This window comes from Monodelphis domestica, chromosome 2, assembly GCF_027887165.1.
Source record: "Monodelphis domestica isolate mMonDom1 chromosome 2, mMonDom1.pri, whole genome shotgun sequence".
Classification (NCBI taxonomy): domain Eukaryota; kingdom Metazoa; phylum Chordata; class Mammalia; order Didelphimorphia; family Didelphidae; genus Monodelphis; species Monodelphis domestica.
In genome coordinates this window covers 76,590,719-76,616,437 of record NC_077228.1, presented here as the reverse complement: position 1 = coordinate 76,616,437, position 25,719 = coordinate 76,590,719, and the positions used below count along the sequence as shown (strand labels likewise).

At 33.0% G+C, this 25,719-nt stretch overlaps 1 protein-coding gene across 8 annotated transcripts in view; it reads right to left on the bottom strand.

Annotated features, from left to right (window-relative positions):
- Nucleotides 1–25,719, bottom strand: part of CEP350 (centrosomal protein 350) — a 190,881-nt gene that overhangs the window by 115,900 nt on the left and 49,262 nt on the right. For 4 of the 8 annotated variants that reach the window (XM_056815600.1, XM_056815598.1, XM_007480899.3 and 1 more), the window contains 8 exons: nucleotides 23,466–23,551; nucleotides 21,911–21,957; nucleotides 20,333–20,447; nucleotides 19,414–19,576; nucleotides 16,534–17,156; nucleotides 13,732–13,845; nucleotides 9,611–9,724; nucleotides 617–763 (listed from right to left, as the gene is read on the bottom strand). In XM_056815600.1, coding sequence (XP_056671578.1) covers nucleotides 617–763; nucleotides 9,611–9,724; nucleotides 13,732–13,845; nucleotides 16,534–17,156; nucleotides 19,414–19,576; nucleotides 20,333–20,447; nucleotides 21,911–21,957; nucleotides 23,466–23,538 — 1,396 coding nt within the window. In that variant the 5' untranslated portion in view covers nucleotides 23,539–23,551. The remainder of the gene's footprint in view (nucleotides 1–616; nucleotides 764–9,610; nucleotides 9,725–13,731; nucleotides 13,846–16,533; nucleotides 17,157–19,413; nucleotides 19,577–20,332; nucleotides 20,448–21,910; nucleotides 21,958–23,465; nucleotides 23,552–25,719) is intronic. The other 4 variants (XM_056815602.1, XM_056815601.1, XM_007480900.3 and 1 more) reach the window with 1 other exon arrangement.

Below are 25,719 nucleotides of genomic sequence, written 5' to 3'. Positions count from 1 at the left end.
AAAAAGAAAATACTTCACTGAAAAAATATACATCACATATAGAAAATTATATAGGATAGCCCAAAAGTCTTAGTGCAGTTTTAACTTAAAAATTGCATTAAGACTTTTGGAACACCCTGTTATTTACCTTTCTAAGTAGATAATTATTAATTTCTTCCAGAATCTTTTCCTGAAATAAAAATGAATATTCCTATCCAAAGAGGCTTTGTAGAATAGGAATAATAGTTAACATGGATATTTTAAAACTTAAAGCTAGAACATATGCTCAGTAAATGTATCTATTATTTCAAATCTCAGCCAAGACCCTGACAACAACATAAAGTGTGTTTATGTTCATATATACAATGCAAAAACAAATATCATATGGATGATAATACTAAAGGGTAGTATTGAAGAGGTACTATCCACATCATCTCTTTTGACAAGACTTACCCATAGATCAGACTAAAATTCTTTTTTGTTATTGCCAAACTATTATAATGTTCTAGTCCTGAATACTCCCAAATGAGTGTTTTACCACACACACACACACACACACACACAAGTGTTTTATACATAAATTTGTAAACCTAATTCAACTGAATTTCCCCCCATTATAATAATTATATCACCTCACCAGATTTAGTAGTCTTCTCTTTTCCATTTCTATCGCTTGACTCTGTCCTTCGATCTCTTTGTTCTATTCTGGGTGCTGGACCCAAAATCTTCTTTACTAATTTTTGTCCATCTCGCCAAGAAGATGTACTTATCATACGGCCACCACCTAAAACATAAAATTGCACTGAATTTGAAGTAATTAGCTCTGGAGACATGTTATCTATTAAGTAACAGAGTTTTAACAATTTGTCTTATATTCATTCATTGTCAATAAAAAGATTTAATTTCATAATTTCCATCTGTATATCAAATGTCCAAACAGTTTAAGTGTAGTCTGTTTAAATCTTGTTTCACCATCAATGAAATCAGTACTTTGAAAATAATGTGTTATGGACATTATAAAGGGTTTGTTTTTTTTGCATGACAATACATATTTGTAATACACTTTTCTTTTTCTTGCCTTCTCTCTGAGTAGAAGAGAAAAGAGAGAGAATTCAGAACTGAAAATAAAACTGAATTTTAAAAAAAAAGGAAAAGGGGAAAGAATGCATCAAATATCCTCTTTAAGAATGATGCCTTTATAAATCCTGAAGATTAGGCAGAGAATCTAACAATTAAGATCTAAATGCTGACTATAATGTATTATGTAGAAGATTTTTTTTAATGTTGCTATCACAATAATAAATATTACTTGAATTTAAATACAAAATCAACATCTATTCTAAATGTTTAAAAGGGGGGGGGGGCAGCTGGGTAGCTCAGTGGATTGAGAGTCAGGCCTAAAAATGGGAGATTCTAGGTTCAAATTTGGCCTTAGACACTTCCTAGCTATGTGACCCTGGGCAAGTCACTTAAACCCTATTGCCTTATCACTCTTCTGCCTTAGAATCAAAGGGGGAAGGTAAGGGTTAAAAAAGTTTAAAATGTTTATACCCACTTTAGAATATAATCCAATTCAGTTGACTTCTTTATACTAATGAACATGACAGTGAGTAATATATCGTGACATTATCTCCAACTTGAAACAAACACCTATCAGAAACTTTAAAAAAGAAACATGCCCCATTGAACTACCAAAAAACTTCTTTACTGAATTAGAAAAAACCATAACTAAGTTCATTTGGAAGAACAAAAGATCAAGGATATCCAGGGAAATCATGAAAAAAAAATGCAAAGGAAGGAGGACTTGCAGTCCCAGATCTCAAACTATACTATAAAGCGGTAGTTATCAAAACAATTTGGTACTGTCTAAGAGACAGAAAGGAGGATCAGTGGAATAGACTTGGCATAAATGATCTCAGCAAGACAGTTTATGACAAACCCAAAGAACCCAGCTTTTGGGACAAAAATCCATTATTTGATAAAAACTGCTGGGAAAATTGGAAGACAGTGTGGGAGAGATTAGGTTTGGATCAACACCTCACACCCTACACCAAGATAAATTCAGAATGGGTGAATGACTTGAACATAAAGAAGGAAACTGTAAGTAAATTAGATGAGCACAGAATAGTATACATGTCAGACCTCTGGGAAGGGAAAGATTTTAAAACCAAGCAAGACTTAGAAAGAGTCACAAAATGTAAAATAAATAATTTTGACTACATCAAATTAAAAAGTTTTTGTACAAACAAAACCAATGTAACTAAAATCAGAAGGGTAGCAACAAATTGGGAAACAATCTTCATAAAAACCTCTGACAAAGGTTTAATTACTCAAATTTACAAAGAGCCAAATCAATTGTACAAAAAAATCAAGCCATTCTCCAATTGATAAATGGGCAAGGGACATGAACAGGCAGTTCTCAGCCAAAGAAATCAAAACTATTAATAAGCACATGAAAAAGTGTTCTACATCTCTTATAATCAGAGAGATGCAAATCAAAACATCTCTGAGGTATCACCTCACACCTAGCAGATTGGCTAACATGACAGCAAAGGAAAGTAATGAATGCTGGAGGGGGTGTGGCAAAGTTGGGACACTAATTCATTGCTGGTGGAGTTGTGAATTGATCCAGCCATTCTGGAGGGCAATTTGGAACTATACCCAAAGGGCAATAAAAGACTGTCTGCCCTTTGATCCAGCCATAGCACTGCTGGGCTTGTACCCCAAAGAGATAATAAGGAAAAAGACATGTACAAGAATATTCAGAGCTGCGCTCTTTGTGGTAGCAAAAAATTGGAAAATGAGGGGATGCCCTTCAATTGGGGAATGGCTGAACAAATTGTGGTATATGTTGGTGATGGAATACTATTGTGCTAAAAGGAATAATAAAGTGGAGGAATTCCATAGAGACTGGAACAACCTCCAGGAATTGATGCAGAGCGAAAGGAGCAGAACCAGGAAAACATTGTACACAGAGACTGATACATTGTGGTACAATTGAAGGTAATGGACTTCTCCATTAGTGGCAATGCAGTGTCCCTGAACAATCTGCAGGGATCTAAAAAACACTATCCACAAGCAGAGGATAAACTGTGGGAGTAAAAACACCGATGAAAAGCAACTGCTTGACTACAGGGGTGGAGGGGATATGACTGAGGAGAGACTCTAAATGAACACTCTAATGCAAATAACATGGAAATGGGTTCCAATCAAGGACACATGTGATACCCAATGGAATCGTGTGTGGACTATGGGAGAGGTGGTGGGAGGGGGGAGGGAAGAAAAGAAAATGATCTTTGTTTCCAATGAATAGTGTTTGGAAATGACCAAATAAAAAGAAAAAAGAAAAGAAAAAAGAAAAAAAAAGAAACATGCCCCCTCCAAACACTCTTTTGCCCAACTTATTTTTAAACTTATTTTGTAAAGCTATTTTACCAATTACAAGTAATAACAATTTTCCACATTTTCCAAAATTATATGACTCAAATTGTCTCCCTTCCTCCGTTCCCAAATCTGGCAAGCAATCTGATCAGGTTTATACATGTATTATCATGCAAAACATATTTCCATGTTGTTCATTTTTGTAAAAGACTACTCATAAAATCAAAACCCCAAAATAAACACCCAAATAAACTAAAGTAAAAAAATTGCATGCTTTGATCTGCTCCAACAGTTCTTTCTCTGGAGGTGGATAATATTCTTTATCATAAGTCCCTCAGAACTGTCCTGGACTGCTGAAAGTAGCTAAGTCTATCACAGGTGATCATTCAACAATATTGCTGTTACTATGTATAATGTTCTCCTGGTTCCGCTTATTTTACTCTGCATCAGTTCATGTAGGTCTTTCCAGTTCTTTTTTAAACCATTCTGTTCATCATCTCTTATAGCACCATAGTATTCCATCACCATCATATATCACAATTTGTTTAGCCATTATCCAATAGAGGGACATCCCTTCAATTTCTAATTCTTTGCTACCACAAAAAAAAAAAAGCTCATATAAATAGTTTTGTACAAATAACTCACCCCACTTTGGGATATAGTGGTATTATTTGGATGAAAGAATATGCATTGTTTTATAGCCCTTTGGGCATAGCTTCAAACTGTCCTCCTGAATGAATGGAGCAATTCACAACTCCACCAACAATACATTAGTGTCCCACCCAATTTTGCCATATTCCCTCCAACATTTATCCCTTTCCTTTACTGTCATATTATTTTGCTAACTTATGATCTTTCAGTTCCTACACAAAGAATGTAGGAAGGGACTTATCTTGAATTTTAGCTAAGATACTAAACATGATTTGCAATTATATAGTTATTCATTTCTGGAAACAATTTGTTACTGCTGGGAAAACAATAATTCATTTATAAGTGTTTTGGTTTTTGTTTTATCCAGAGAATTTTATTTGACAACCTGTTGCAAAAGTCTGTGTGCATTTGTTGGCTCCTGCCATTTTTTAAAATAATTTTTTATTCGATCATTTCCAAGCATTATTCATTAGAGATAAAGATCATTTTCTTTTCCTCCCCCACCCCCCATGGCTCCTGCCATTTTTAAAAGGATTGATTCTTCAGTGGAAATGTAGAGAAAATTTTCACTTGGATATTCCATAAAAGAAAGTTTAAAATGAAATAAAACTGTTGCCCACTAATGCTATTTTGTCAAGAGCAGCAGTTACATAGGAAAATATAAAGTTAATTCACATTTAGTGCACACAACACTGAATTTTATGCTCAAACAGAATACTGAAGAGTAACCTTAAAGATAAAAAAGTATTTTTCTTTAGTAAACATCACTGAAAATTTTTCATTTTAGATTTCAAGAAATTAAGGGGTTTCTTCCTTCTTGCAATAGTTTTGTATTGCATATTTCCACTAGAAAGAGTCTTCAAAAAAAAAAAGAGAGAGAGATAAACAGGTTGCCGTGTCAGAGAGTTGAAGATCCAGAGCATGGTTTGAATTAGTGCCTTGGATTATTAAGATTAAATCCATTTACTTTTGTTAACTCTCAGTCTCTTTCAAGTATGAATATTCCAGAATGTGATTCATACCTCTTGAAAAATCTTTTTGAACAAAAAATAAGAAAATTTCTCATCAATGTGATTTACTTCAGATATTATGGAACCCAAAGAATAGATATCTAAAATACTAGATTTCCATGGGACAATGGAGAAAGCATTATTTCTTGTTCTTCTTTCCAACCATGGCAGCCCAGATAAGCTACTTTCAATGCCCCATCATCACAGCCCATATTCCTGTGGATTCCTTTTGGGAGGAAAAAAGGGAGGCATGGAATGCCAACAGAAATGCTTTCCATGGCTTCCAACACATCATTAAGAGGGCCCACTGAAATTTTCCTGTTTCTGGAACATCTAGCCATTGGATACTCATCCCACATTTTCAGAAAGGAAATTTTCAACAGAAATAAAAACTCTGGAAACCAAAATAGCATTTTTGTCCAGAAGGGCCATTTGATTCCTCCTTTGTCTTTAAAGAAGGTAACTATTACATTGTTCTATTGCTATCCAACCAAAAGGACCTCGTCTTTTCACTCAGGGATCTGCTCAGGGCACTTTCAAGTCTGGTACTCCATTGTACCCCCTTCAAGAGTCAGATCAAATATTATACCTCTTTCATAAAACTATCCTTCCTCAATGTTTGCATAATGCTTTGATTTTATGCACCACAAAATATTCACTTTGTGAAATTATGCAAATATTTGCTAAATCTATCATCTTTGTGCATTTCCAAACTGAATGCCTTTCAGACAAAAACCAGGTCACTGAGAAAATGTTCAACCTTGCCCATTCTTAAAACTTAAGAATTACATTAATGTATATTCAAAGAATTTGTGATTTTTTGAATTTTTACAAAATTATTTTTCCAATCACTATGTTACCAACAATATCCTGATTCTACAAAAAAATTTCACAGATTTATTCAAGTCTACCAAGAAATAGGTGAATAAGGCCAATAATTAGTTCAGAATGTCTATAAAAATGAAAACTTTTAACACATACAGGCATCGTACTTCACCTACTGCTTCCTAGCAAAGCATACTCACTATCATTAAAAGAACAGACTAACTTGTCCCTACGAACAGAAGTTATCCCTTCTGACCAGCCCAGCTTGTCTAGGAGTCAATCTGATCTTTGCTGGAAAGAAAGATTGTTGCTGAAGCACCATTAATAACAGCAGCAACAAAGATGTCACTATTGCTGCTTCTGCCAGCTATCAAAAAAGAAAAATTGTGAAAAGGTGGACCGAGTGGGAAAGGTAGAAGGAAAGAAATTTTCTAAAAAGGAGATGATTGAGAAGAATTTGGAATTAGTATTAATAGGAAGAAGAGTAGAAAAGTGGAACAAAATATTGATTTGTTTTGCTTACAATCAAACATTTAGTACTAGAAAAGACCTTAGATGACATCTAGTTGAACCCCTTCATTTTACAGATAAAGAGACTGAGGCCCAGAAAGGTAAAATATATTGCCCAAGGTCACACTGGTAGCAAGTTTAAGTAATTTATTTGTTAAAAGAGACAGCAAGTTGATGGAAAGTGTTAGAGAAATAAGAAGAAAAAAGCAATTTTAAAAATATATAGGAAAAAAATCAGAAGGGATCAAAAATAAATAAGAAAACTTTGTTACTAAGGAGTAAGGATAAGGCCTGGAGCTATGATTTCATTTGTTACTCTCATGTTAAAATCTATGTAACAAAAGTCTGAAATTTTGTATACAATCCTAATTTTTGTTCCTGGTATACTAAAATGTTTGATGATTAAATTCATAGGAAAAAGAAAATATAAATGTAAAAAAAAAGAAAATAGAAGGAAATTCAAACAAGTTAAGAATTAGTGAAGAGAATACATGACTAAATGGTGACAAGTGGATGGAGACAAAAGATCACAGCTTTAAAGCTGGAATGAACCTCATGGGTAATCTAATCAATCAACAAGTATTTCTATTAAGCATCTCCTATATGTGCCTGACACTATACTAAGCTAGGGATACAAGTACAAATAGTAGATCATTCAGTACTTACAATGAGTTTATATTCTAATGGGGGAGGCTACAATATAAAAATATATACAATGGGGCAGCTAAGAAATACAGTAGATTGGGCACCAAGCTGTAAAGGACTTACAAAACTAAAGAGAGCTATTTATAGTTTATCCTACACCAAAAAGAAGCCATTAAAGTTAGCTGAGGAAGGGAGTCACATGGTCAGATTGCAGGAGCCCAATTAGGAGGCTTTGGGATGATCTAGGTGAGAGGTGATGAGGACCTAAACTAAGGTAGAGAGAAGAAATATGAAAGATGTTGTAAAAGCTAAAATGGAAAGATCTGACAAGTGATTAGATATGTGGGGTGAAGGAGAGTGAAGAATGCAGAAAAATGCCAATACTATGAACCTGGAAGAATGGTAATACTGCAAACAAATTTTTGTTCTTTCTTGGTCATTTTAGTCATGTCTGGTTCTTCATGACCCCAATTTGTGGTTTTTGTGGCAAATATACACGGAAATGTTTTGCCATTTCTTTCTCCAACTCATTTTACAGATGAGGAACTGAAGCAAAGTTAAGAGACTTGCCCAGGGTCATTCAGTTAATAAATATCTGAGGTCAGATTTGATCTCAGTAAGATGAGTCTTCCTGATTTCAAGCACATCAGCTGCTACCTCGCTGCTTTAAGCTTCAACAAACAGAAAGTTACAAAGAAAAGTCTTATGAAGAAAGAGGAGTTAAATTTTAGACATGCTAAATTTGAGATGTCTCTGGAACATCTAGTTTGAAAAGTCCAACAAGCAAATGGTAATGGGGATCAAGTCCTGGGAGATATCAGGGGTGCCTAGATACCTAGAGCTGAGAGTCCTCTGCCTGGATATGATAGTGAAATCCATGGGATCTGATGGTGTTACCAAGACAGAGAGTAGAGAGTGGGGAAAGGAGTTCGTAAAGAATCTTAAGGAACATTCACAGATAAGGACCATCCTATGGATGATAAGTCAGCAAAGGAGGCTAAGGAGAGGTCAATCAGATAAAAGAATCAGGAGACAGTAGTGTCATGAAAACTAATGTTGAGAAAGTATCCAAAAGGAAACAGTGGTTGGCATTGTCAAATGTAGGCAGAAAGATATTTAGACTGAGAAAAGATCATTGATTTGGCAATGACTAGATCACTGGTAACTTTAGGAAAGAGTAATTTCAGTTGAAGTTGGAAGCCAGAATGCTTTAAAGGGTTGGTTATGGAATGAATAAGAGGGGAAGTGGCAAGAACTGATATCTCTAGAGTGCATTAAAGTTTGCAATGATTTGCCTATTCTGTCATTCAAGCATGACTACAACTTTGTAAAGTAGGTATAACAGTTTTAATTAAACCCATTTTACAGAAGAGGACAGTTCTCACAGAGGCTAAATGACTTTCTCAAAGGTGAGATTAACACCCAGGTTCGTCTTGACTCCAAGTTTAGCATTCTCACCAACTATACCACACTATTTCTAGCTAAGAACCAATATTTATATAATGCATTAAAAGGTAATTCATTCACATAAACTTTTTTCAAAGAATCTCTGAAAAAGAATTTTTAAAATTTTAGGCTGCAATATGAATTAACAACTTTGAGAGATCAGATGACAACTTGGAAGTTAAGACACTTAAGGATGTCTTGTACTCTCTCTATCCAATGAAAAAAATAGTTCTATCTCCACACTCTTAGGGAACTAATGAATGTTAGGGGCAGGATCTAAATCTAGGTATTCCTAACTCTGTTACAGACAGAAAGGGCAAGAAAAGGGTGAGGAAGAAGAAAAGGAAGGAAATTTCTTTGATGGGATACAAATATCTAAGTGCAAATTCTAGCATTATAAAACAGATCCTAGGGAAGGGAGGGGGAGGGGAAGGAGGGAAATAATATGATTCTTGTAACCAAGGAATAATGTTCTAAATTAACTAAATAAATCAATTAAAAAACAAATAAATAAATGAAAAAATGAAAAAGCAGATCCTATGAGAAATATGGGATGTTTTATACCTCTACCTTATAACCCTAGACAGCAAGGTCCAATTTTGTGCATTTACAGATTTCATTAAAATGGAAGATATCCACATGGTAGGAAAATCTTTCACTATTCTGTTTAAGCATATGCTGTCCCTCTATGGGATTTCCCTAATACATTCCAAACCATGAAGAGTTTGTTGTAGTCCCTATTTTCCCCTAAATCTGCCTTCCCCCCAAATTCAACTAACAAAATTATTCACAGGTAATAAATGCTACAAATTTAAGAGAATAACAGTGAATTGACATATGAGTTTAAGTACATAAAATATTCTTGCTTTTATTTTTCTCACATTTTTAAAGATCACTATATATTTTTATTTTAAAACCTTGTTAAAATCAATCACTTTACTCCAAACATACAAGCCCATTATGTTATACTTGTTACATCTGGAGAAAAGAAGTTATAATCCAAATCAGGAATATAATCTGCCTTGATTCCAAGAGCAAGCAGTAATCAAAATCCATGATATTTTGTTTTATTCATTAATCTCCACATATTAATCTATCTCAACAGATGTGGTCTAAATAATAGATATATATAGTATAGACCCGATGAAAGAACATATACTAACCTGATTTGCAATCTGGGCTTGACGTCTGTGTTATCTTTTGTACTTTTCTAACTGGTCTGACTGCTTTCTTCTCCTTACTTTTTTCAGGAGGTTTCTCTTTTACTGAGACATCCCCTGAAAAGCAAAAATCGTATACCATACACAACATTATGATTACCATCATCCCAATGAGAAGCTAAAAAGCAAACAACTAACTAAAAAATAGATGCAAAATATAGGCAATAAAAGGCTGTGGCTACTTATTACTTTGATTTTTTTATAATTGCAATCTTTTAAAGACATACCATCAACTCTCCGCTCCAAATGTTTTTATGAAAAAGTTTGTAGGTCAATGTTATAGGCACTATAGAATTAATTCCATGAGTTAGATTTAAATTTTTAAATTTTGGTTTCCCAGGAAGGCCAATGGAAACCTCACCTAATTTTTATAATATCAGCTAAAAACCTTGACAGAATCCTAGTTTATGGTTTTTAAAAAAGTATTCTGAAGTTGAACTAGTATTGAAATTCTAAGCTAAAATTTCATAAGGCAATTTTCATAGAAACAATACACATTCTTATGAACTATATTTTTTATTTTACCTATAAATTGATAGGTGGATTAGTTTTAAAAACTGATCCCATGAATGAACTTGAACCACACTTATACACAGTTAGCTTCTAAAATGAAGATTTAAGTGAGAGGTATTTTTGTAATATAGATAAAACTTCCAATAGTTTCCAATAGTTGGGAATTTTGTAAAATCTTAGGCAAAAATACAATTTTAAAATGGATCGGGGGGTTAAATTATGTCAAACTTCCTATGTATTTTAAGGATTTAAAAAAACCAAGCTCATCAATTGCTAAAGCTAAAAGTGACTTTAGAAATCATCTAGGGTAAGCTTCTCATTTTACACAAAGAAAGAAATCCTAAGTGGGTCCAAAGTGAAGTAGTAGAAGAGTTCTAACTTAATCTTACATTTCCTTACTGTAAACAGAGAAAATCCTAGAACCTTGATCCTACATTATTTCTTTAAACTCATATTTTTTAATAGCTACCAATTTCTACTTATTTATTTTAAAAACTTTAACTTCTGTCTTATAATCAGTATTGCTCCAAGGCAGAAAAGTTGTAAAAGCTAGGTAATAGAGGTTAAGTGACTTATCCAGGGTCACTCAACTAGGAAGTATTTGAGAACAGATCTAAACCTAGGACCTCTCATCTATGAGCCTGGCTCTCAATCCATTGAGCTATCTCACCACCCCACAACTATCAATTTCAATGATGGCATATTTAAGGAGTTTGGTTTGGAAATGACAAGAGAAACAACAAAGTTAAACAATTATTTTTAAAGGCATAAGAAAGAAATTAAAGATAAATCATCTATATCCTTTAATATTTTCTAGTACTGGTCTGTAAACTTGGTCTTCTCCAATGCAATCTCTAATGTAGTCTATAATATAAAAAGTTTGATACAGAAACATACAAACCAGAAGAATTAGTTTACTCTCTGATACTGTGATAGTCCTCAAATTAAAAATTATGAACAGAATGTTAGAAAAGTAATTCTATGAACCATCAGTTTTTAAAATTTGGGGAACATTCTAGTGTTTTTCAAAATGGGAAAAAATCCTGGAAAGTCATCTATTACTTCCAGGTATTTGTATGTATAAATCATCCAAGTCAGACTAATGTATAATTGATCTGAAAAGAACTTCAGGAATAGCGCCTTCACAAATTCTTCTATCATTTATTTTAATTTTTAATTATCCTTATAAACAGTTTTTCCCTTTATATCTAGTTGTACTCCCTCAATACAATGGAGATTTATAACTTCATATTTAATCCTACAAAAGAAACAAGGAGAATCCACCAAAAGTACCTTCAGTCTGCAAAAGACCCAAATTATATTTTGTAAGGAACCTTCATCTTATTCATTTTTTTAAATCATAGAATACTATCTCAAAAGTCTCTTATGAATCATATCACCCACTACAGATTTATCACATATGAGGAATTCATGAGAAAATGCTTATAATTTTGACAACTTGAAAAATATTACTTTTATTACAGTTACTTGGTACAAAAAGAAAAATGTAAATGACTGTTCACTTTAAAAATAAAGTCAATGTTAACTGTCATTCTGAAGTTTGAGTTATCTGATCTTCTTAGATATTAAGCTATTTTGACTTTTTAGCTTTCAAATAAAGATAAAAATGATTTTGAAAATTAAGTATTAAAAAGAGAAATTTTAAAATGAACTTAATGAGCATATATCAATGGTCTCTATTATCCTTATAACTGTCAGCCTTCTCATGATGACTCCACTATGCCTTAAAAAATGAATGAAAAGGGCATTTCTTATATGCTTTCTATGAGGTAAGTACTATATTAAACAGTGAGATATAATTATAAAAAGCAAGACAAGATTGACCCCTGCTATCAAGGAGCTCACACTTAAAGAGAAATAGGGTAGCTATGTGGCTCAATGGATAGAGGCAGGCCTGAAGACAGGAGGTCTTGGGTTCAAATTTGCCTACAGACATTTCCTAGCTTTGATCCTGGGCAAGTCATATAACCCCAGTTGCCTAGCTCTTATGGCTCTTCTGCCTTGGAAGTGGTATCAGAATCAATGCTAAAACAGAAGGTAAGGAAATGAAATAAAAACAATTTTAGCTGATGGGCAGATGGAAAATCCAGAAGTCCCAAAGATGCATCAGCCACAGTAAATGGCAAGATTCAAAGGTCAAGGCAAGATTCAGTAGGTCAGTTAAGTACATCAGTACAGTATCTATATGGAGGATATGGCCTAGTGGTTTGTCAACTCAATAGAAGGAAAAAAGTTGGTAATTCCCATCTCACTTAAGGCATGTAAACAAACAGTCAAGCAGCTCAGATGGGTTTTGGAACAACTCGAGGTCAGGGAAGAGAATGAGGCAGGTAAGTGCCCTTCCCATCACCATCTTCCTATACCTTTTTTCTTTTATAATATTGCCTTATAATGTATCTCTTTTCTATTTCTCAATCTCAAAAGAGCATTTTTTTTTCACTAGCAGCATGACAAATTATTGAGCAACTTGAGGATATAAAAGATCTAGAACAGGGGTTCCCAAACTTTACCTAGGGAACTAGTTCACTGTCCCTCAGACCGTTGGAAAGTGGGACTATTAAAAAAAAAACACAACTATGAACAAATCTGTATACTGCTGTTGGGGATAGTGGAACCTGCGGAGCTGGCTGTGATGGGCCTGTCACACCTTGCACAGTACAGAATCCCCTTCTCCAGATCGCCGCTCACCATGCTGACGTCTTCCATTGTGCAGCCACATAATCCTTTGTGCAGCACCTCGTTCTTGTTCACTTACTCTCAGAATAAGGCGCCACGCAAAGGATTATGTCACCAGAAGTAGTACTGTACATGAGACACCGCGCTTTGCAGTTCCACCACATACAGTACTCCAGGAGCGCAGGATATATATATATCCTATGATACTTTTAGCCCTGTAACACAGACTAAAAGAAGGTACTTATGTAGTGGACAGAGTACTGAACTTGAAATAAGGGAGACCTGGGCTAAATCACACCTCCAATATTTACTAGCTGTGTGACCATGGACAAACACAATTTCTGGCCCTCACAGTTTCTTAATTTATAAAATAGAATAATACTGATCATAATTACCTATCACATACAATTTCAGAGAGATTTAAATGAAATAATATTCATACAGTGCTTTAGAAACCTAAAATACTTGAATAGATCTGTAACCTCTTCAATTTGGGTACTTCTTCCAGTGACAGACAGCACATGTTCAGAAGCTTGCCAATTCTTAAGTAATTCTTAATTTTACCCTACTCTTTGTATTTCTATGTGGGCTATAGACCTTAAAGTCAACTATTATAAGTTACAAAACTCACCTTCTCTTTTAGGCCCAAGGTTGAATAGAGATTGAAAGTGGTACAAAGGGACCAAAAAAAGCAAGACACCTGTTTCTACAATGCTAGATTCCATTTTGGTTTTGCTACCATTTCCGTTATGATTATGTTAAAGATGGTAGGAGAAAATGTAGGAAAGAGTCATATGGATCCAATCATACATAAAAAATCTTCAAATTATATTTTTTCAAAATCTGCCTCTTACCACCAAAGTATAATCCAAGGTCTCGATATAAATCTCTACTCATATTATGAAAGACTGCTTCAGGCCACACCTTTCCATCAGGGGTTCGAATTTTAGTTTCTGCAGGATTGAATCCTATGATAAACCAACAAGAGAAAACATACTTAAGAGTTGTCAGAGCTAAGACTGAAGTTTTTCCTTAGGGAAAAAAAATGCATTATCACATATTACATTTACTGTATCATAAAAATAAGATGCAACAAGAGAAAGCAGAGGAAAAAATTTAATTGGCATTACAAAAACAAAATTTAACATTGAAATATATGAAATTCAATCTATTTCAGCAAACATTTATTAAATGCTATGTATAAGGTCTTGTGGATATAAAGGGGGGGGGGGGATGACAGTCATTGACCTAATAAGGAACTAACATTCTTCTAGAAGGATATAGCAGTTACACAGATAATTTTAAGAAACAGCAAAATGTCAAAGGAGAAGTAGAAACAGAGTTCTAAGAAAATTTGAGGAGAGAAAGAACAGTTTCAGCTTTGGAGGGGTTCTCTCTGATCTACTCAGTAGTCATATAATTAGAAAATATATCTAAAGAAAGTAATTTGAAAGAAAAAGAATTCTTATACAAAGGTTTTTATAGTGACATAATAATGTAATAGCAAAATAAACCCTAAAAATAAGCTAAATATCTAGAATTGAAAAAAATGGCTAAACAGTACACTATCTCCATAAAGATCAAATGTGAGTAGGTATATTAAAAATATGAAAAGATCTATGCAAGAAAATGAAAAACAAAATTAGTAAAATTGCATACAAATTTATAATGATGTAAAATATGTTAATACAACCCTAAGGTTAGGAAGCAGTTACAGAATAATTTCTTTGAGTTACCACAGATAAATCTATAAAGGTACTATAAAAATTCATTAAATAAAAGATAAAAATGAACACAAAAACCTGAATAGGTTTTAGAGAAGAAAGAAAATGTTTTGACAGAAGTAAAAAGACCCTGTTCTTCCTTCTTTTCTGCAAATTCTCAAAATGCTCTGTGCCTCCAATTTCAACTATTTAAATCTATTATGGTCACCACCTTTGTTTCGTCACTATAAGAGTTCAGAACTGTCAAAAGTGTAAGGAGACTTTAAAAACCTATTTCTTTAATCTAGTTCAAAAATAATATTAATCACCAGTAACTCAACTATTAAACCTTAAAAGAACACTACTGCTAATGATCATTCATCATGGAAAAACAAGAAATCTTATTCAAAAATAGATAAGCATTTCAGAGATTTCACTTTTACGAGTTAGTTTGTTCTTGGCCAACATTCATTATTGAAAGAGTCTATATCCAGCAGAGAATTTCCTTTTATTAGGAAGGAATAATGTAAGGGGATGTTCAATAAAATATATACTAGATGCTTTTGACAATTTTATATTATATTAATAACTAATTAATGAAACTATTCAATCTAAAACATGGACAAATTTTGATAAAAATAACTAAACCTGACACTTGACAAGATATACTGAGAAATGCATTGCCATGCACTGCAAAATATAGTAATGACCAATTGTGGATTTTGCAAAGGTATGATGCAAGGTACAGTTTGGGGATAGGGAAGAAGAACAATAATTTCCATCCAGCCTTCGGCCAATTTTATACAGTTTATGGACAAGCACCAAGAAGTGATATCCTTTATTTATATCTGTAATTATAAAAGTCAAACCAGTTTTTAAGTCCTAAGCAATTATAATTTGGCCAAACTCAGAAAGTATACCTTTTTTTAATCTCTCATTCCTCAATATCTATATCTTTAGTCTATCTATATTTCCACTGTTTCTTATTCTCCCTTTCTTTTTCCTTCTTTCCTAAGTCTCCCATGTAAAATATATTCCTTTTCAATTTTTAAAGTGTTCTAGTGAAACATTCTACTTTACTCTCTTTAAGAAAACTAAAGCCTTTTTAAATACCATTTACATGGTTCTCATTTTTTTTTCTGTGAACCAATAGTCTTTGAAAGAAAAAAGATTTAAATATGCAAAGACAAAAAAAAAACTAAGTTGTAATAATATCTATGCTTTAGTAGTAAATATATTTGCCATACAAGGTAATATAGTATAGCAGATTAAAGACTTGGAGTCAGGAAGATCTGGGTTCAATTCCTGCAATACTGGACTTATAACCAATTAACCTCTCAGTGCCCCTAAGGAACCTTTTAAGAATGTAAGATATTGAACAGTTACTGATCTGCATTGGCAAAGAGTTTCATCACAAGGGTTCCTTACCTTGAAGAGGTATTAATGAATTAAGTCAGAGGTCTAGAAAAACACACCCACACTCATTCATGCATACACACTCATATTAATGTTATTATAATATTAACAAAATGGCACTCCTATCTTTGATCCAGTATTTATTCTATACAAAAGCAAATAGCAAGCATCAAATAAATATCCACTGATGGATGGATAAATGTATAACTATTTAATATGATGACAATACTTGTGGGAAAGTTTCACATAATATTATGTCTTGAAATATCTAATAAGTAGAAAAAACTAAATCAGTACAAATGATATTATTTTCAAGGTAGATAAGGAAAAATTACCCTTAAAACTAATCTTGCAAATTGTGATAAATTCAATCAAGTTAACTTGATACATAGTAAATAGTATCATTTCTGTTTCTGTTCTCCATCAGTTCTGCCAATCTACTAACAAATAGCCTCAATAAGCTAAAAAACAAATTATTTTGACATCCAAAGAAGGTTCCCTTTTCTATTAAAATACATATTGAGGGAGTATACAAACCTTTATATGCTGGAGCAGGTGGTGCTATTGCCACTTTACGGACTTTTGCTGTCACTCCATTGTCAATACTGGTTATCATTACCGGTTGGTCAACATGTCCCAGATGCTGACCTCTGCCACTCACATCTTCTGAGTTCTCCCACTGTTTTCTGATCCGCTCCTTGAGTTTTTCTAGTTTGGAATCGTGCTGTCGCCGCTTTAAGATATCTAATCTTTGGGCACTGGTAGTACTATTTGAAGATGGAGAAGATTCACTCGGCCTTGACACTTTCATATCAACATCACGGCTTATGTTACTCACTGAAGTCTTCTCATTTACTTTAGCCCCACTAGTTTTTTCTTCCTCATTTCTAACAGGAGCTATCACTCGGAATAAAGTTTCTGAATTCTGCAAGGCATCAATTGCTGGGCGATCATTTAAATACCTAACAACAGTTTCGTTTACAACAGAAGATTGAGAGCTGTCAAAATCTTGGCAATGTATATCCCGGTCATCCCGATTATATATCATTCGGCTTCCTCCAACAATTGTCTCTTCTATTGTAGTGGGGTCCAAACCATACAAATGTTTGACATCTGGCTGGCTGGAACTCAGAGTGGATGGAGCAATAAAGGTCTCCCCCCTTTGATGTAATTAAAAGGAAAAAAAGGTCAATTGATAATAAAACTAATATATAATAATCTACTAGAAAAATAAAATTATATTCAGCATTCTTAGTACTTATATGACTGTAAAGAACTTAGCTAAAAAAAGTCTTTAGAAATACTGACTCAATAAACAAAGTTGGGAGACAATTACTTATAATTTAAAAAGGACAAGACATGAAAAAACTTGAGAGACTTCCCTGAGGGTCACAAGACATAGAATTAGAACTTGACTTCTTAGCCACAAATACACAAAATCTATAACCAGCTCCACTATAATGGCTAAATATAAAATATTAGCTATCCAAATATATTCCCAAGTATCACCAATTTAGAGCTATAAACTTCAAGTATCAAGTATCTGAAAAAAAGTATAAACAGAAGAAGTGTAATGCGACTCCTACATGAATGTGCTAGATGAAATAAGCTCAAAATTCCAAAATAAGGAAAAAATTATGAATAATCAAAAATACCCATCTGACTAACCAAAATACATTTTACTAAGTCCATAAATTTATTTTATGAAAAGAAGACTATTTTGAAGTCTTCTCATTTAATAGTCTATTTACTGCTTTTTTTTGCACACAAATTCAATAAACTTGGCTATCTAATATTCTAAAACAGAATAGTGGTAAAATATTGGAAGGGTCTTCTTTCTGTAAGTGACAGTTGACTTCAAGAGAAGAGACAGAAAAAACTATGAAAAATAGGCATAAGAAGCCCTTCCCTCAAAACAAATGAGCAAACCCAAAATATGCTGGGCCTTTCAGTTCAGAGGTAAAGATCTCCACACCTCTCTAAATGCTGAGGTTATCAACATGTTAAGCAAAATGCAATAATTATCCAAATGAAAACAACAAATTATCAAGAAAATTTTAAATTACATTCATATTCCGCTTCAAGGCAAGAATAGCACAACATATTTTTGAAAATTTTCCATTGATAGGATTGAAATAGCCATGCTGTGATAGCACACTCTTGTAATTCCAGCTAATGGGAGGCTGAAGCTGTGGATTTCCTGAGCTCAGGAATTCTGGTCAAGAATCTACATTAAGTCTAACATAATATGTTTGTACCCTCTGGTTGCCTGGGTTCAAAGCAAAGGAAGGATTTAATTCCCATAATGACCAGCAGAGGGATTGGGCCTATGAGGCATTCCTGTATTTCCAACCTGGACAAGATAGGGAGATCAATTCTCATCAAAAAAAAAAAAAGGAGAGGAGGGGAGGAGAAGGCAGCAGAGGGAAGGGATATATTTCAATTATTTAGAAAATTAATTGGTGTGAAATAACTTATTCATGATCCTGTCAGGTAATACTTTAATATTTCTTATTTAAATAGATTTCTAATTGGCAAAAGGATCACATTTTAAATAATTTCATTATTCTCAATTTGAAGCTAATTTTAGGAATATGTAATAAATAGAAATGTTGAGAAAGTACTGTAGTAAAACTGAATTCAATAATAATTTTATCTAAATGGCATCATTAAGAAAATAAAGGATATAAAGTGATAGACTGAAATTATTAATGCCTCAAATCTCAAAGACAAAAAGAGCTAGCTTATGACAACTGGCAAAATAATATGTTCTCATATAATCCTAGGGTTCTTTTTTTTTTCCCCTTTAAATTCTGTACCTTTGACAAATTCTGGAGAGACAAGTACGGAAATTCCCACTATTAAAGCAGATCAGTAAACGATCATCCTAGTACAATTATCAATAATATGGAAATAGGTCTTGATCAATGACACATGTAAACCAAGTGGAATTGCATATCAGCTACGGGTGGGGGGGTGGGGTGGGGGGGAGGGAAAAAACATGAATCATGTAACAATGGAAAAATATTCCAAATTAATTGAATAAAGTTTTTCAATTTAAAAAAAAAAACAAAGGCAGATCAGCAACTACTCTGAAACTTATAATCTCAGAGAGTTGTCTGAGGATATTAATAAGTTAAGATGTTTGCCCATGATCATACAACAGGTATGTCAGAGGCATTTCTTTCCAACTCTAAAGCCAGTCCTCCATTCACAAGTGCTGCACTGCTTCTCTTTTCTTAAAAGTTACCAAATTCTAAAGATTAGCTAGCATAACAAGAAGGTGGCCATTAGATTGAATAAGATTTTTTAAGACTAAAGTGCTACAAAACCTTGCTAAATAAATTATAGCTTTCCCATATAGTCTAATATTAAAGACTAAAATTGTTAACAAAATTAATTTAGTTGAACATTAACCTAAATGAAGCTAAGGGTTCACGGAATTCCACATGGTTGTTCTTCTTCACATTGCTCTCTAAGGTAGTGGCTCGAAGAGGACTTCGAGAGGATTTTTCTTTTCGTGACTTGGATATCTTGTTGGATGGAGCAATACCCAAACAATCCTCTAGATATCTACCATCTGAAGAAAAAGAAAATTCATGAAATTATAATATTTACATAACATAAATAACCATGTATTGGTTAGTATTCAAGAAAATAATATTCTTTAGCAGCCTGAGGTCACTAGTTAGTATCTCTAGCAGATTGTTAGAAGCTCTAAGTAAATGAAAAACATTCAGAGCAAATCATTATACTAATTCATCTACAAAGGAAATTCTAGGCAAACCAGATATTAAAATTATATCTATAATATTCTCTTTTTGCCACTGATAGTTTGGGAGATTTCTCAGAATCTGGGAAACATGGAAAATTTGAAAGAAACCAATCTAGCCAATTATTTTATTATTTTTCAAAGTCTGCAAGCATATGAGAGAGACTGAATGAAATACTCTATATTAAAGTCTAGGTTATAGATCAAGAAAGTATAGAACAAAATACTTAAAAATAACAGACAAGAGGAGCAGTAGAAAATTCATATCTTATGAAACTAACATAATCTGTTAGATTTTTTCACAATTTTCATTTCTGATACAAATCTAACTGAAAGAAACTTCTATTTAATTTACTTGATGGCAAAATACTTGTGGATTTTAAAATCCACCATAAAAGGGAATGCTTAAAAGTGAAATCAAATTCAATGGTGCAAAAGTTCCAATCAGAACTATCAAAATTGTCATCTCCCTTCAAAAATTTTTAAAAGGGTACCCAAAATGAACTTCAAAAGCTTACACTAATTATCCATGTTATCTTTAGAACAAGATCTTTTTATACATACCTTTCCTACTTATTTTCCTGGTAGCGTTAGCAGAAGATTTCTTGGTATCCATGATAGAATCAAACACAGCTGTGCTGGTAGGGGTTACTTCTAATTTGTTCTCAATGTGCCTCAGCTAAGGTTTCAGACAAAACCAAATTACTTTTTAAAACAATATAAATTTTCATATTTAAAACTACATGGAATAATAGTAATAAGCATTAATAGCCTCAAGGCTTGCATGGCACTCAGTCATAGTTTTCCATAGAGTAGAGAGCACAAAAAAAAAACTGTTACAATATAAAATTTTTAATTATATTTTATTTCACATATAAGAGAATCAAGTTATAGAGCATTAAAATTTAGGGAAGGTGGAGAATAACACTTAATATGCCAAAGACTTTTTTGCTTTTTGGAGGGGGAGGGGGGTATTTCAAACTTTTTATTGTTGTTTTTTTTAAACCATAAACTATGTGAAATGGTATGGTACACATTATAATGATATTCTATGTGATGCATTCCACAAGCAGTCATGAGAAAAAAATGATTCTACAAAACAAGAGTTTATGACTATACAATCAAGGTTTCTTTCTGTGGATATCTCTACATATTTGTCAACTAAGACATCACTTATAAAATGAAATTTTAAGTTTCATAGATATATTAAAATAAACCTTTATTTTACATTATCAACATTTTGAGGCATTTTAAAAACAATTAAAAGTAGATAAAGCATATATATGTAAATTATAGTATTATTTTATGATCCTAGAGTTGGAGGCAAAGAAAATGCCTATATTGTAGACTTAAATAAATGTTATAATAAGAGGACTAAACTATATTCACAAAACATTTGATATGATCCTATTTATCCAAATATAGACTTTATCATGGGAGTTCAGCATCTATCTTTTACAAGCCTGTTTTCACTGATTGATTTAAAACAAAGGAAGATCTGAACAGAAAAATATTCAGATAGTAATTACATGTGGAATTTTGAAATCAAATAATGTATTAGCTAAAATGACACTGCCATATAAAAGTGAGTAGATGCTTATAGCTTATTAAAAGTACAAATTTCCCTAAACAAAACTACTTACGCAGAAGAAAAGAATTTCCACTCAGGTGAAGGCTATAAATTTGCCAAATGTGGACTGTTACACTCAACAAGAGTAGGGTTTGGTTACTCATTCTTCTGTGGGGTCAAGAAAAAGGGAGTTTTCTATTGTGAAGAAAGTTATCTACTGACAGCAGTTTACAGGCCACTGAAGGAAATGCTCTTCCCTCACATCCCCTTCAATTTATCATTTATTCTCTTCCCTCCTTAGCCCTCTATATCTATTCCCTATATCCTTAAATCTTTTATGGTCTTTTAAATTCAAATGTGAAAATATGAAAAAACACAAAAAATTAATTTATGTACTTTTATATGAGTATTAAAGGATGACCTTCTATAGATCTCAATAAAGAACATTTATAATTTAAAGTATTAAAGTAAATAAAATCTCCTATGTAAAATTGTGATTCCCATAATACAATACAAAAAAATTACATTATAATCATTTTAAAAGGAGAAAACTGAAAAATATTAATACTTACAGCAGCCTTAGTCTGAGAAAGTGTATCCCATGATGTCATTGTATCTGCTGAATAAAAACAGTAGACACAGATTTTTCTACTTATATGAAATGTATTTTTCATAATTTTAACATGAAAAACAAACCTTCCACAAAGGTCTATTTTGATAGCTCACTATGACACTGGGGTGAATTTGGGTTCCCCAAGGCTCTTGAGCTTCAGAAGTGATGATGATGATAGAATGGAAGTAGCAACAAAGGGCACTAAGAGCCATGTAGTTTTCAGACTAAGGATAAATATGGGAGATACTCTAATGCAGTGGAAAGAGTGCTGAATTTGGAGTCAGGATGTAGATTTAAATCCTAGATCTGCCACTTCCTGCACGTGTGGCAAACCACTTACTCTCAAAAAAATTTGATTTTCTTCACTGGTATGATGAGGAGTCAGCCTGGATAACCTCAAAGGTCCCTCTATAAAGTTCTTAGGAAAATGCCTCCATGAAAATAATTCCGACTAAAAATGAAATGTTTCAGAGGATGAGAAGCATAGAAATTCCTATGAAGTTGGTAAAGTATTTCAAATTAAATCCAGTTATTCTTTACCTTTGGAGAAATTGAGAACTAAGCAAGTATGTAAGCAAAAAGAGTCTTATTAGTCTGGAGGAAGGGGAGGGAAAGATTATAATAAAATAATCTCTAGAGCTGGTTAGGAAGAGATAAGATCAATAAATATACCGTCTGGAAACAAAAGAATAAGAATATAAAAATATGAGCAAGCAGTTCTCAAATGAAGAAATCTGAGTTATCAATAATGAAATGAAAAAATGTTTCAAATCACCAATAATTAAAGAAAAGCAATTAAATCAACATGTTATTTTTCAAAGTATCTGGGGCTAAATCTTGTGAATTCCCAATAACTAACCTTCACTTTGTAGAAAAGATGAGTAAATCTCCCTCTCTCCTTTCAGTGTAAATGTGAGGAGCTGTGAGTATAAAACAATGTATCTGCTATCAGTTGTGATTGAAGCACTGTTCAACATGGTTTTACAGCTTTGTTACACAACTTTGTTCAAGGCTCATTAGGTGAGATATTGGAGAGGGCATATTTGGAAATTTTGACTTACATGTAAGATTCTCAGGTGCTTCTAAGCTAAAATACATTTGGCATATAAAGTTCTACCACAAATTCCTTTTGAGTCTGATGTCAATTTACCCCCTATTGCTAATATATATAAGTTGATTACTATTCTTAAAATCTCATAATCTTAAGGACTGCAGTGAGTCTTATAAGGTATCTAGTTCTTAGTGCATCCCTCTATTTCATGAAGAAATCTCCATAAAAATTCCTGATGGACATGTTAAGTCTTTTTTAAAAACATTTCTAGTATACATCATCTCACAGGGCAATCCCATTAATCTAATTGTTAGAATTCTCTTTCTATTGACCCAAATGAGGTAAAAACAAGGCAAAAAATATATTAAGTAACATTAATACGTAAGATTAATTACTTATATTAATACTTAAGATCTAAACAAGTTATTAACATTCAGTAACAAAAAGAACACTAAATCCATACCTCGAACAGTTTCCTTGTTATGAAGATTCCTGGGGTTTGGTAAAGGCACCTCTTTTGACTTGCCACTCCACATTTCGCCAATTTACCTATAATAATAATAGATGCATTCATTTGCAGATAAAACTATGATAAAAAAAAGTTAAAAAATCATCTGATTCCCAAACAATGTTATCTTGGCTTTCATTCATATCAGAAAAGGGATTGGTATTTATAAAAGACTTCTGCACTTTTAGGTGTCATGGATACCTAAAGGTCCTTTTAAAGGGAAAATGTTATTAAAAAGTAGTTCCTAAAGTCAGTACATGGTCTAATGGTTATTGTGAATGGGAACAGCATGAGTTGTTAACATTGACAAATGAAACTAGACAGCTTGATGATTACAGGCATTATCTTTTTATTAATAACTCATCAGTATGGGCAACATGTTGCATCTCCCCAAGAGCATGTAAGCATTCCTTCGGAGCAGTGATTATTTTTCACTTTGTAGTTCTAGAATCGAGAAATAGTTCCTTGCACACAGTAGCCACTTAATAAAGGCTTGTTGGGCAGGCCTGATACCTGATCCAGCAGAAAAGTGCTAGAGAATAGCTAGGTGGTTCAGTGGATAGAGCCAGGCCTACAGATAGGAAGGAGGTCCTAGTCAAAGACACTTCCATGTGGCCTTGAGCAAGTCACTTAACCCCAATAGTCTAGTCCTTAGCACTCTCCTACCTTGGAACCAATACTTCATATAGATTCTAAGACAGAAAGTAAGGATTTAAAAAATGAAAAGAAAGGTGCTAGAATTTGGAGTCCTGAGAAACCTGAACTAAATCTTCATACTCTAACATTCATTAAGTAATTTCCCCATTTATAAACCTCAGTTTATTCACTATAAAACAGAAATATTGAGAATTATACAACCTACCCCACAATAGGAAAGCCTGAGAAAAGCACTATGTAATTTTAAAGTGTCACATGAGTTGGTTTTGTGCATTAAACACATTTTCCAAAACCAGCAAATGAAGAGCTATGACTCCAACCCAGGTCTTCTTTCCACTGTATCATATAGCTACAACTCTAAAGTACATTATTAAGTTTAAGGTTTAAAAGCCAAGGAGAAACCAATAAACAAGATAAACCATTGGCCAATTTGATTTAAAAAAGGAGAAAACCAAATTACCAGGATTGAAAATGAAAAGGGTGAATTTGCCACCAATGAAAAGGAAATTAATGCAATATTAGGAACTATTTTACCCAATTATAAGCCAATAAATCTGATCATCTAAGCATAATAGATGAATGTTTACAAAAAAACATAATTTGCCCATGTTAACAGATAAACTTAAATACTTAAATAACCCCATCACAGAAAAAGAAAATTTTAAAGCCATCAATGAACTCCCTAAGAACAAATCCAGGGCCAAATCAATTTACAAATTACAACTTAAAGAACAATTAATCTCAATACTATATAAACTATTTGGGAAAATGGAAGGGAAAGAATCCTACCAAACTGCTTTTATGCCACAAATATGGTACTAATACCTAAGCTAGAAAAAGCAAAAAGAGAAAGAAAATTACAGATCAATTTTCCTAAATGAACCGTGATGGGAAGAAGAAAAAACAGAGACTACAGCAATACACAAGAATCATTTATTAAATCAAGTGGGATTTATACCAGGAATGCAAAGCTGTTTCAATATTTGGAAAACTATCAGCATAATGGTCCATACTAATAACAAAAGCAATAGAAATCATATGATTATCGTAATAGAAGCAAAAAAAAGTTTTTTTAAAAAATATAACATCCATTCTTATTAAAGACACTGGAAAGAAGGAGCAGCCAGGGGGCTCCTCAGTCACTTCCTAGCTGTCTAACCTTGGGCAAATCACTAATTACCAACGGCCTATCCCTTATTCATTCTTCTGCCTTAGAACCAATACTTCTACAACTTAGTATTGATTTCTACCTAAAAAAACAAATATATTGGAAAGCACAGTAGTAAATGGAGCGTTATCATCTCTATATTCAATATTGTTCTAAAAATGTTCTAGAAATAGATATATATGTATGATGTTCTACAAATAGATAAAAGAATAAAAAAGAAATTGAAGGAATCAGAATAGGCAATGAGGAAAAAACTATCACTCTTCATAGACAATATGATGGTATACTTAGAGAATTCCAGAGAATCAACTAAAAAACTAATTGAAATGATGAACAACTTTAGCAAAATTGCTGGATATATAATAAATCCATACAAATCATTAA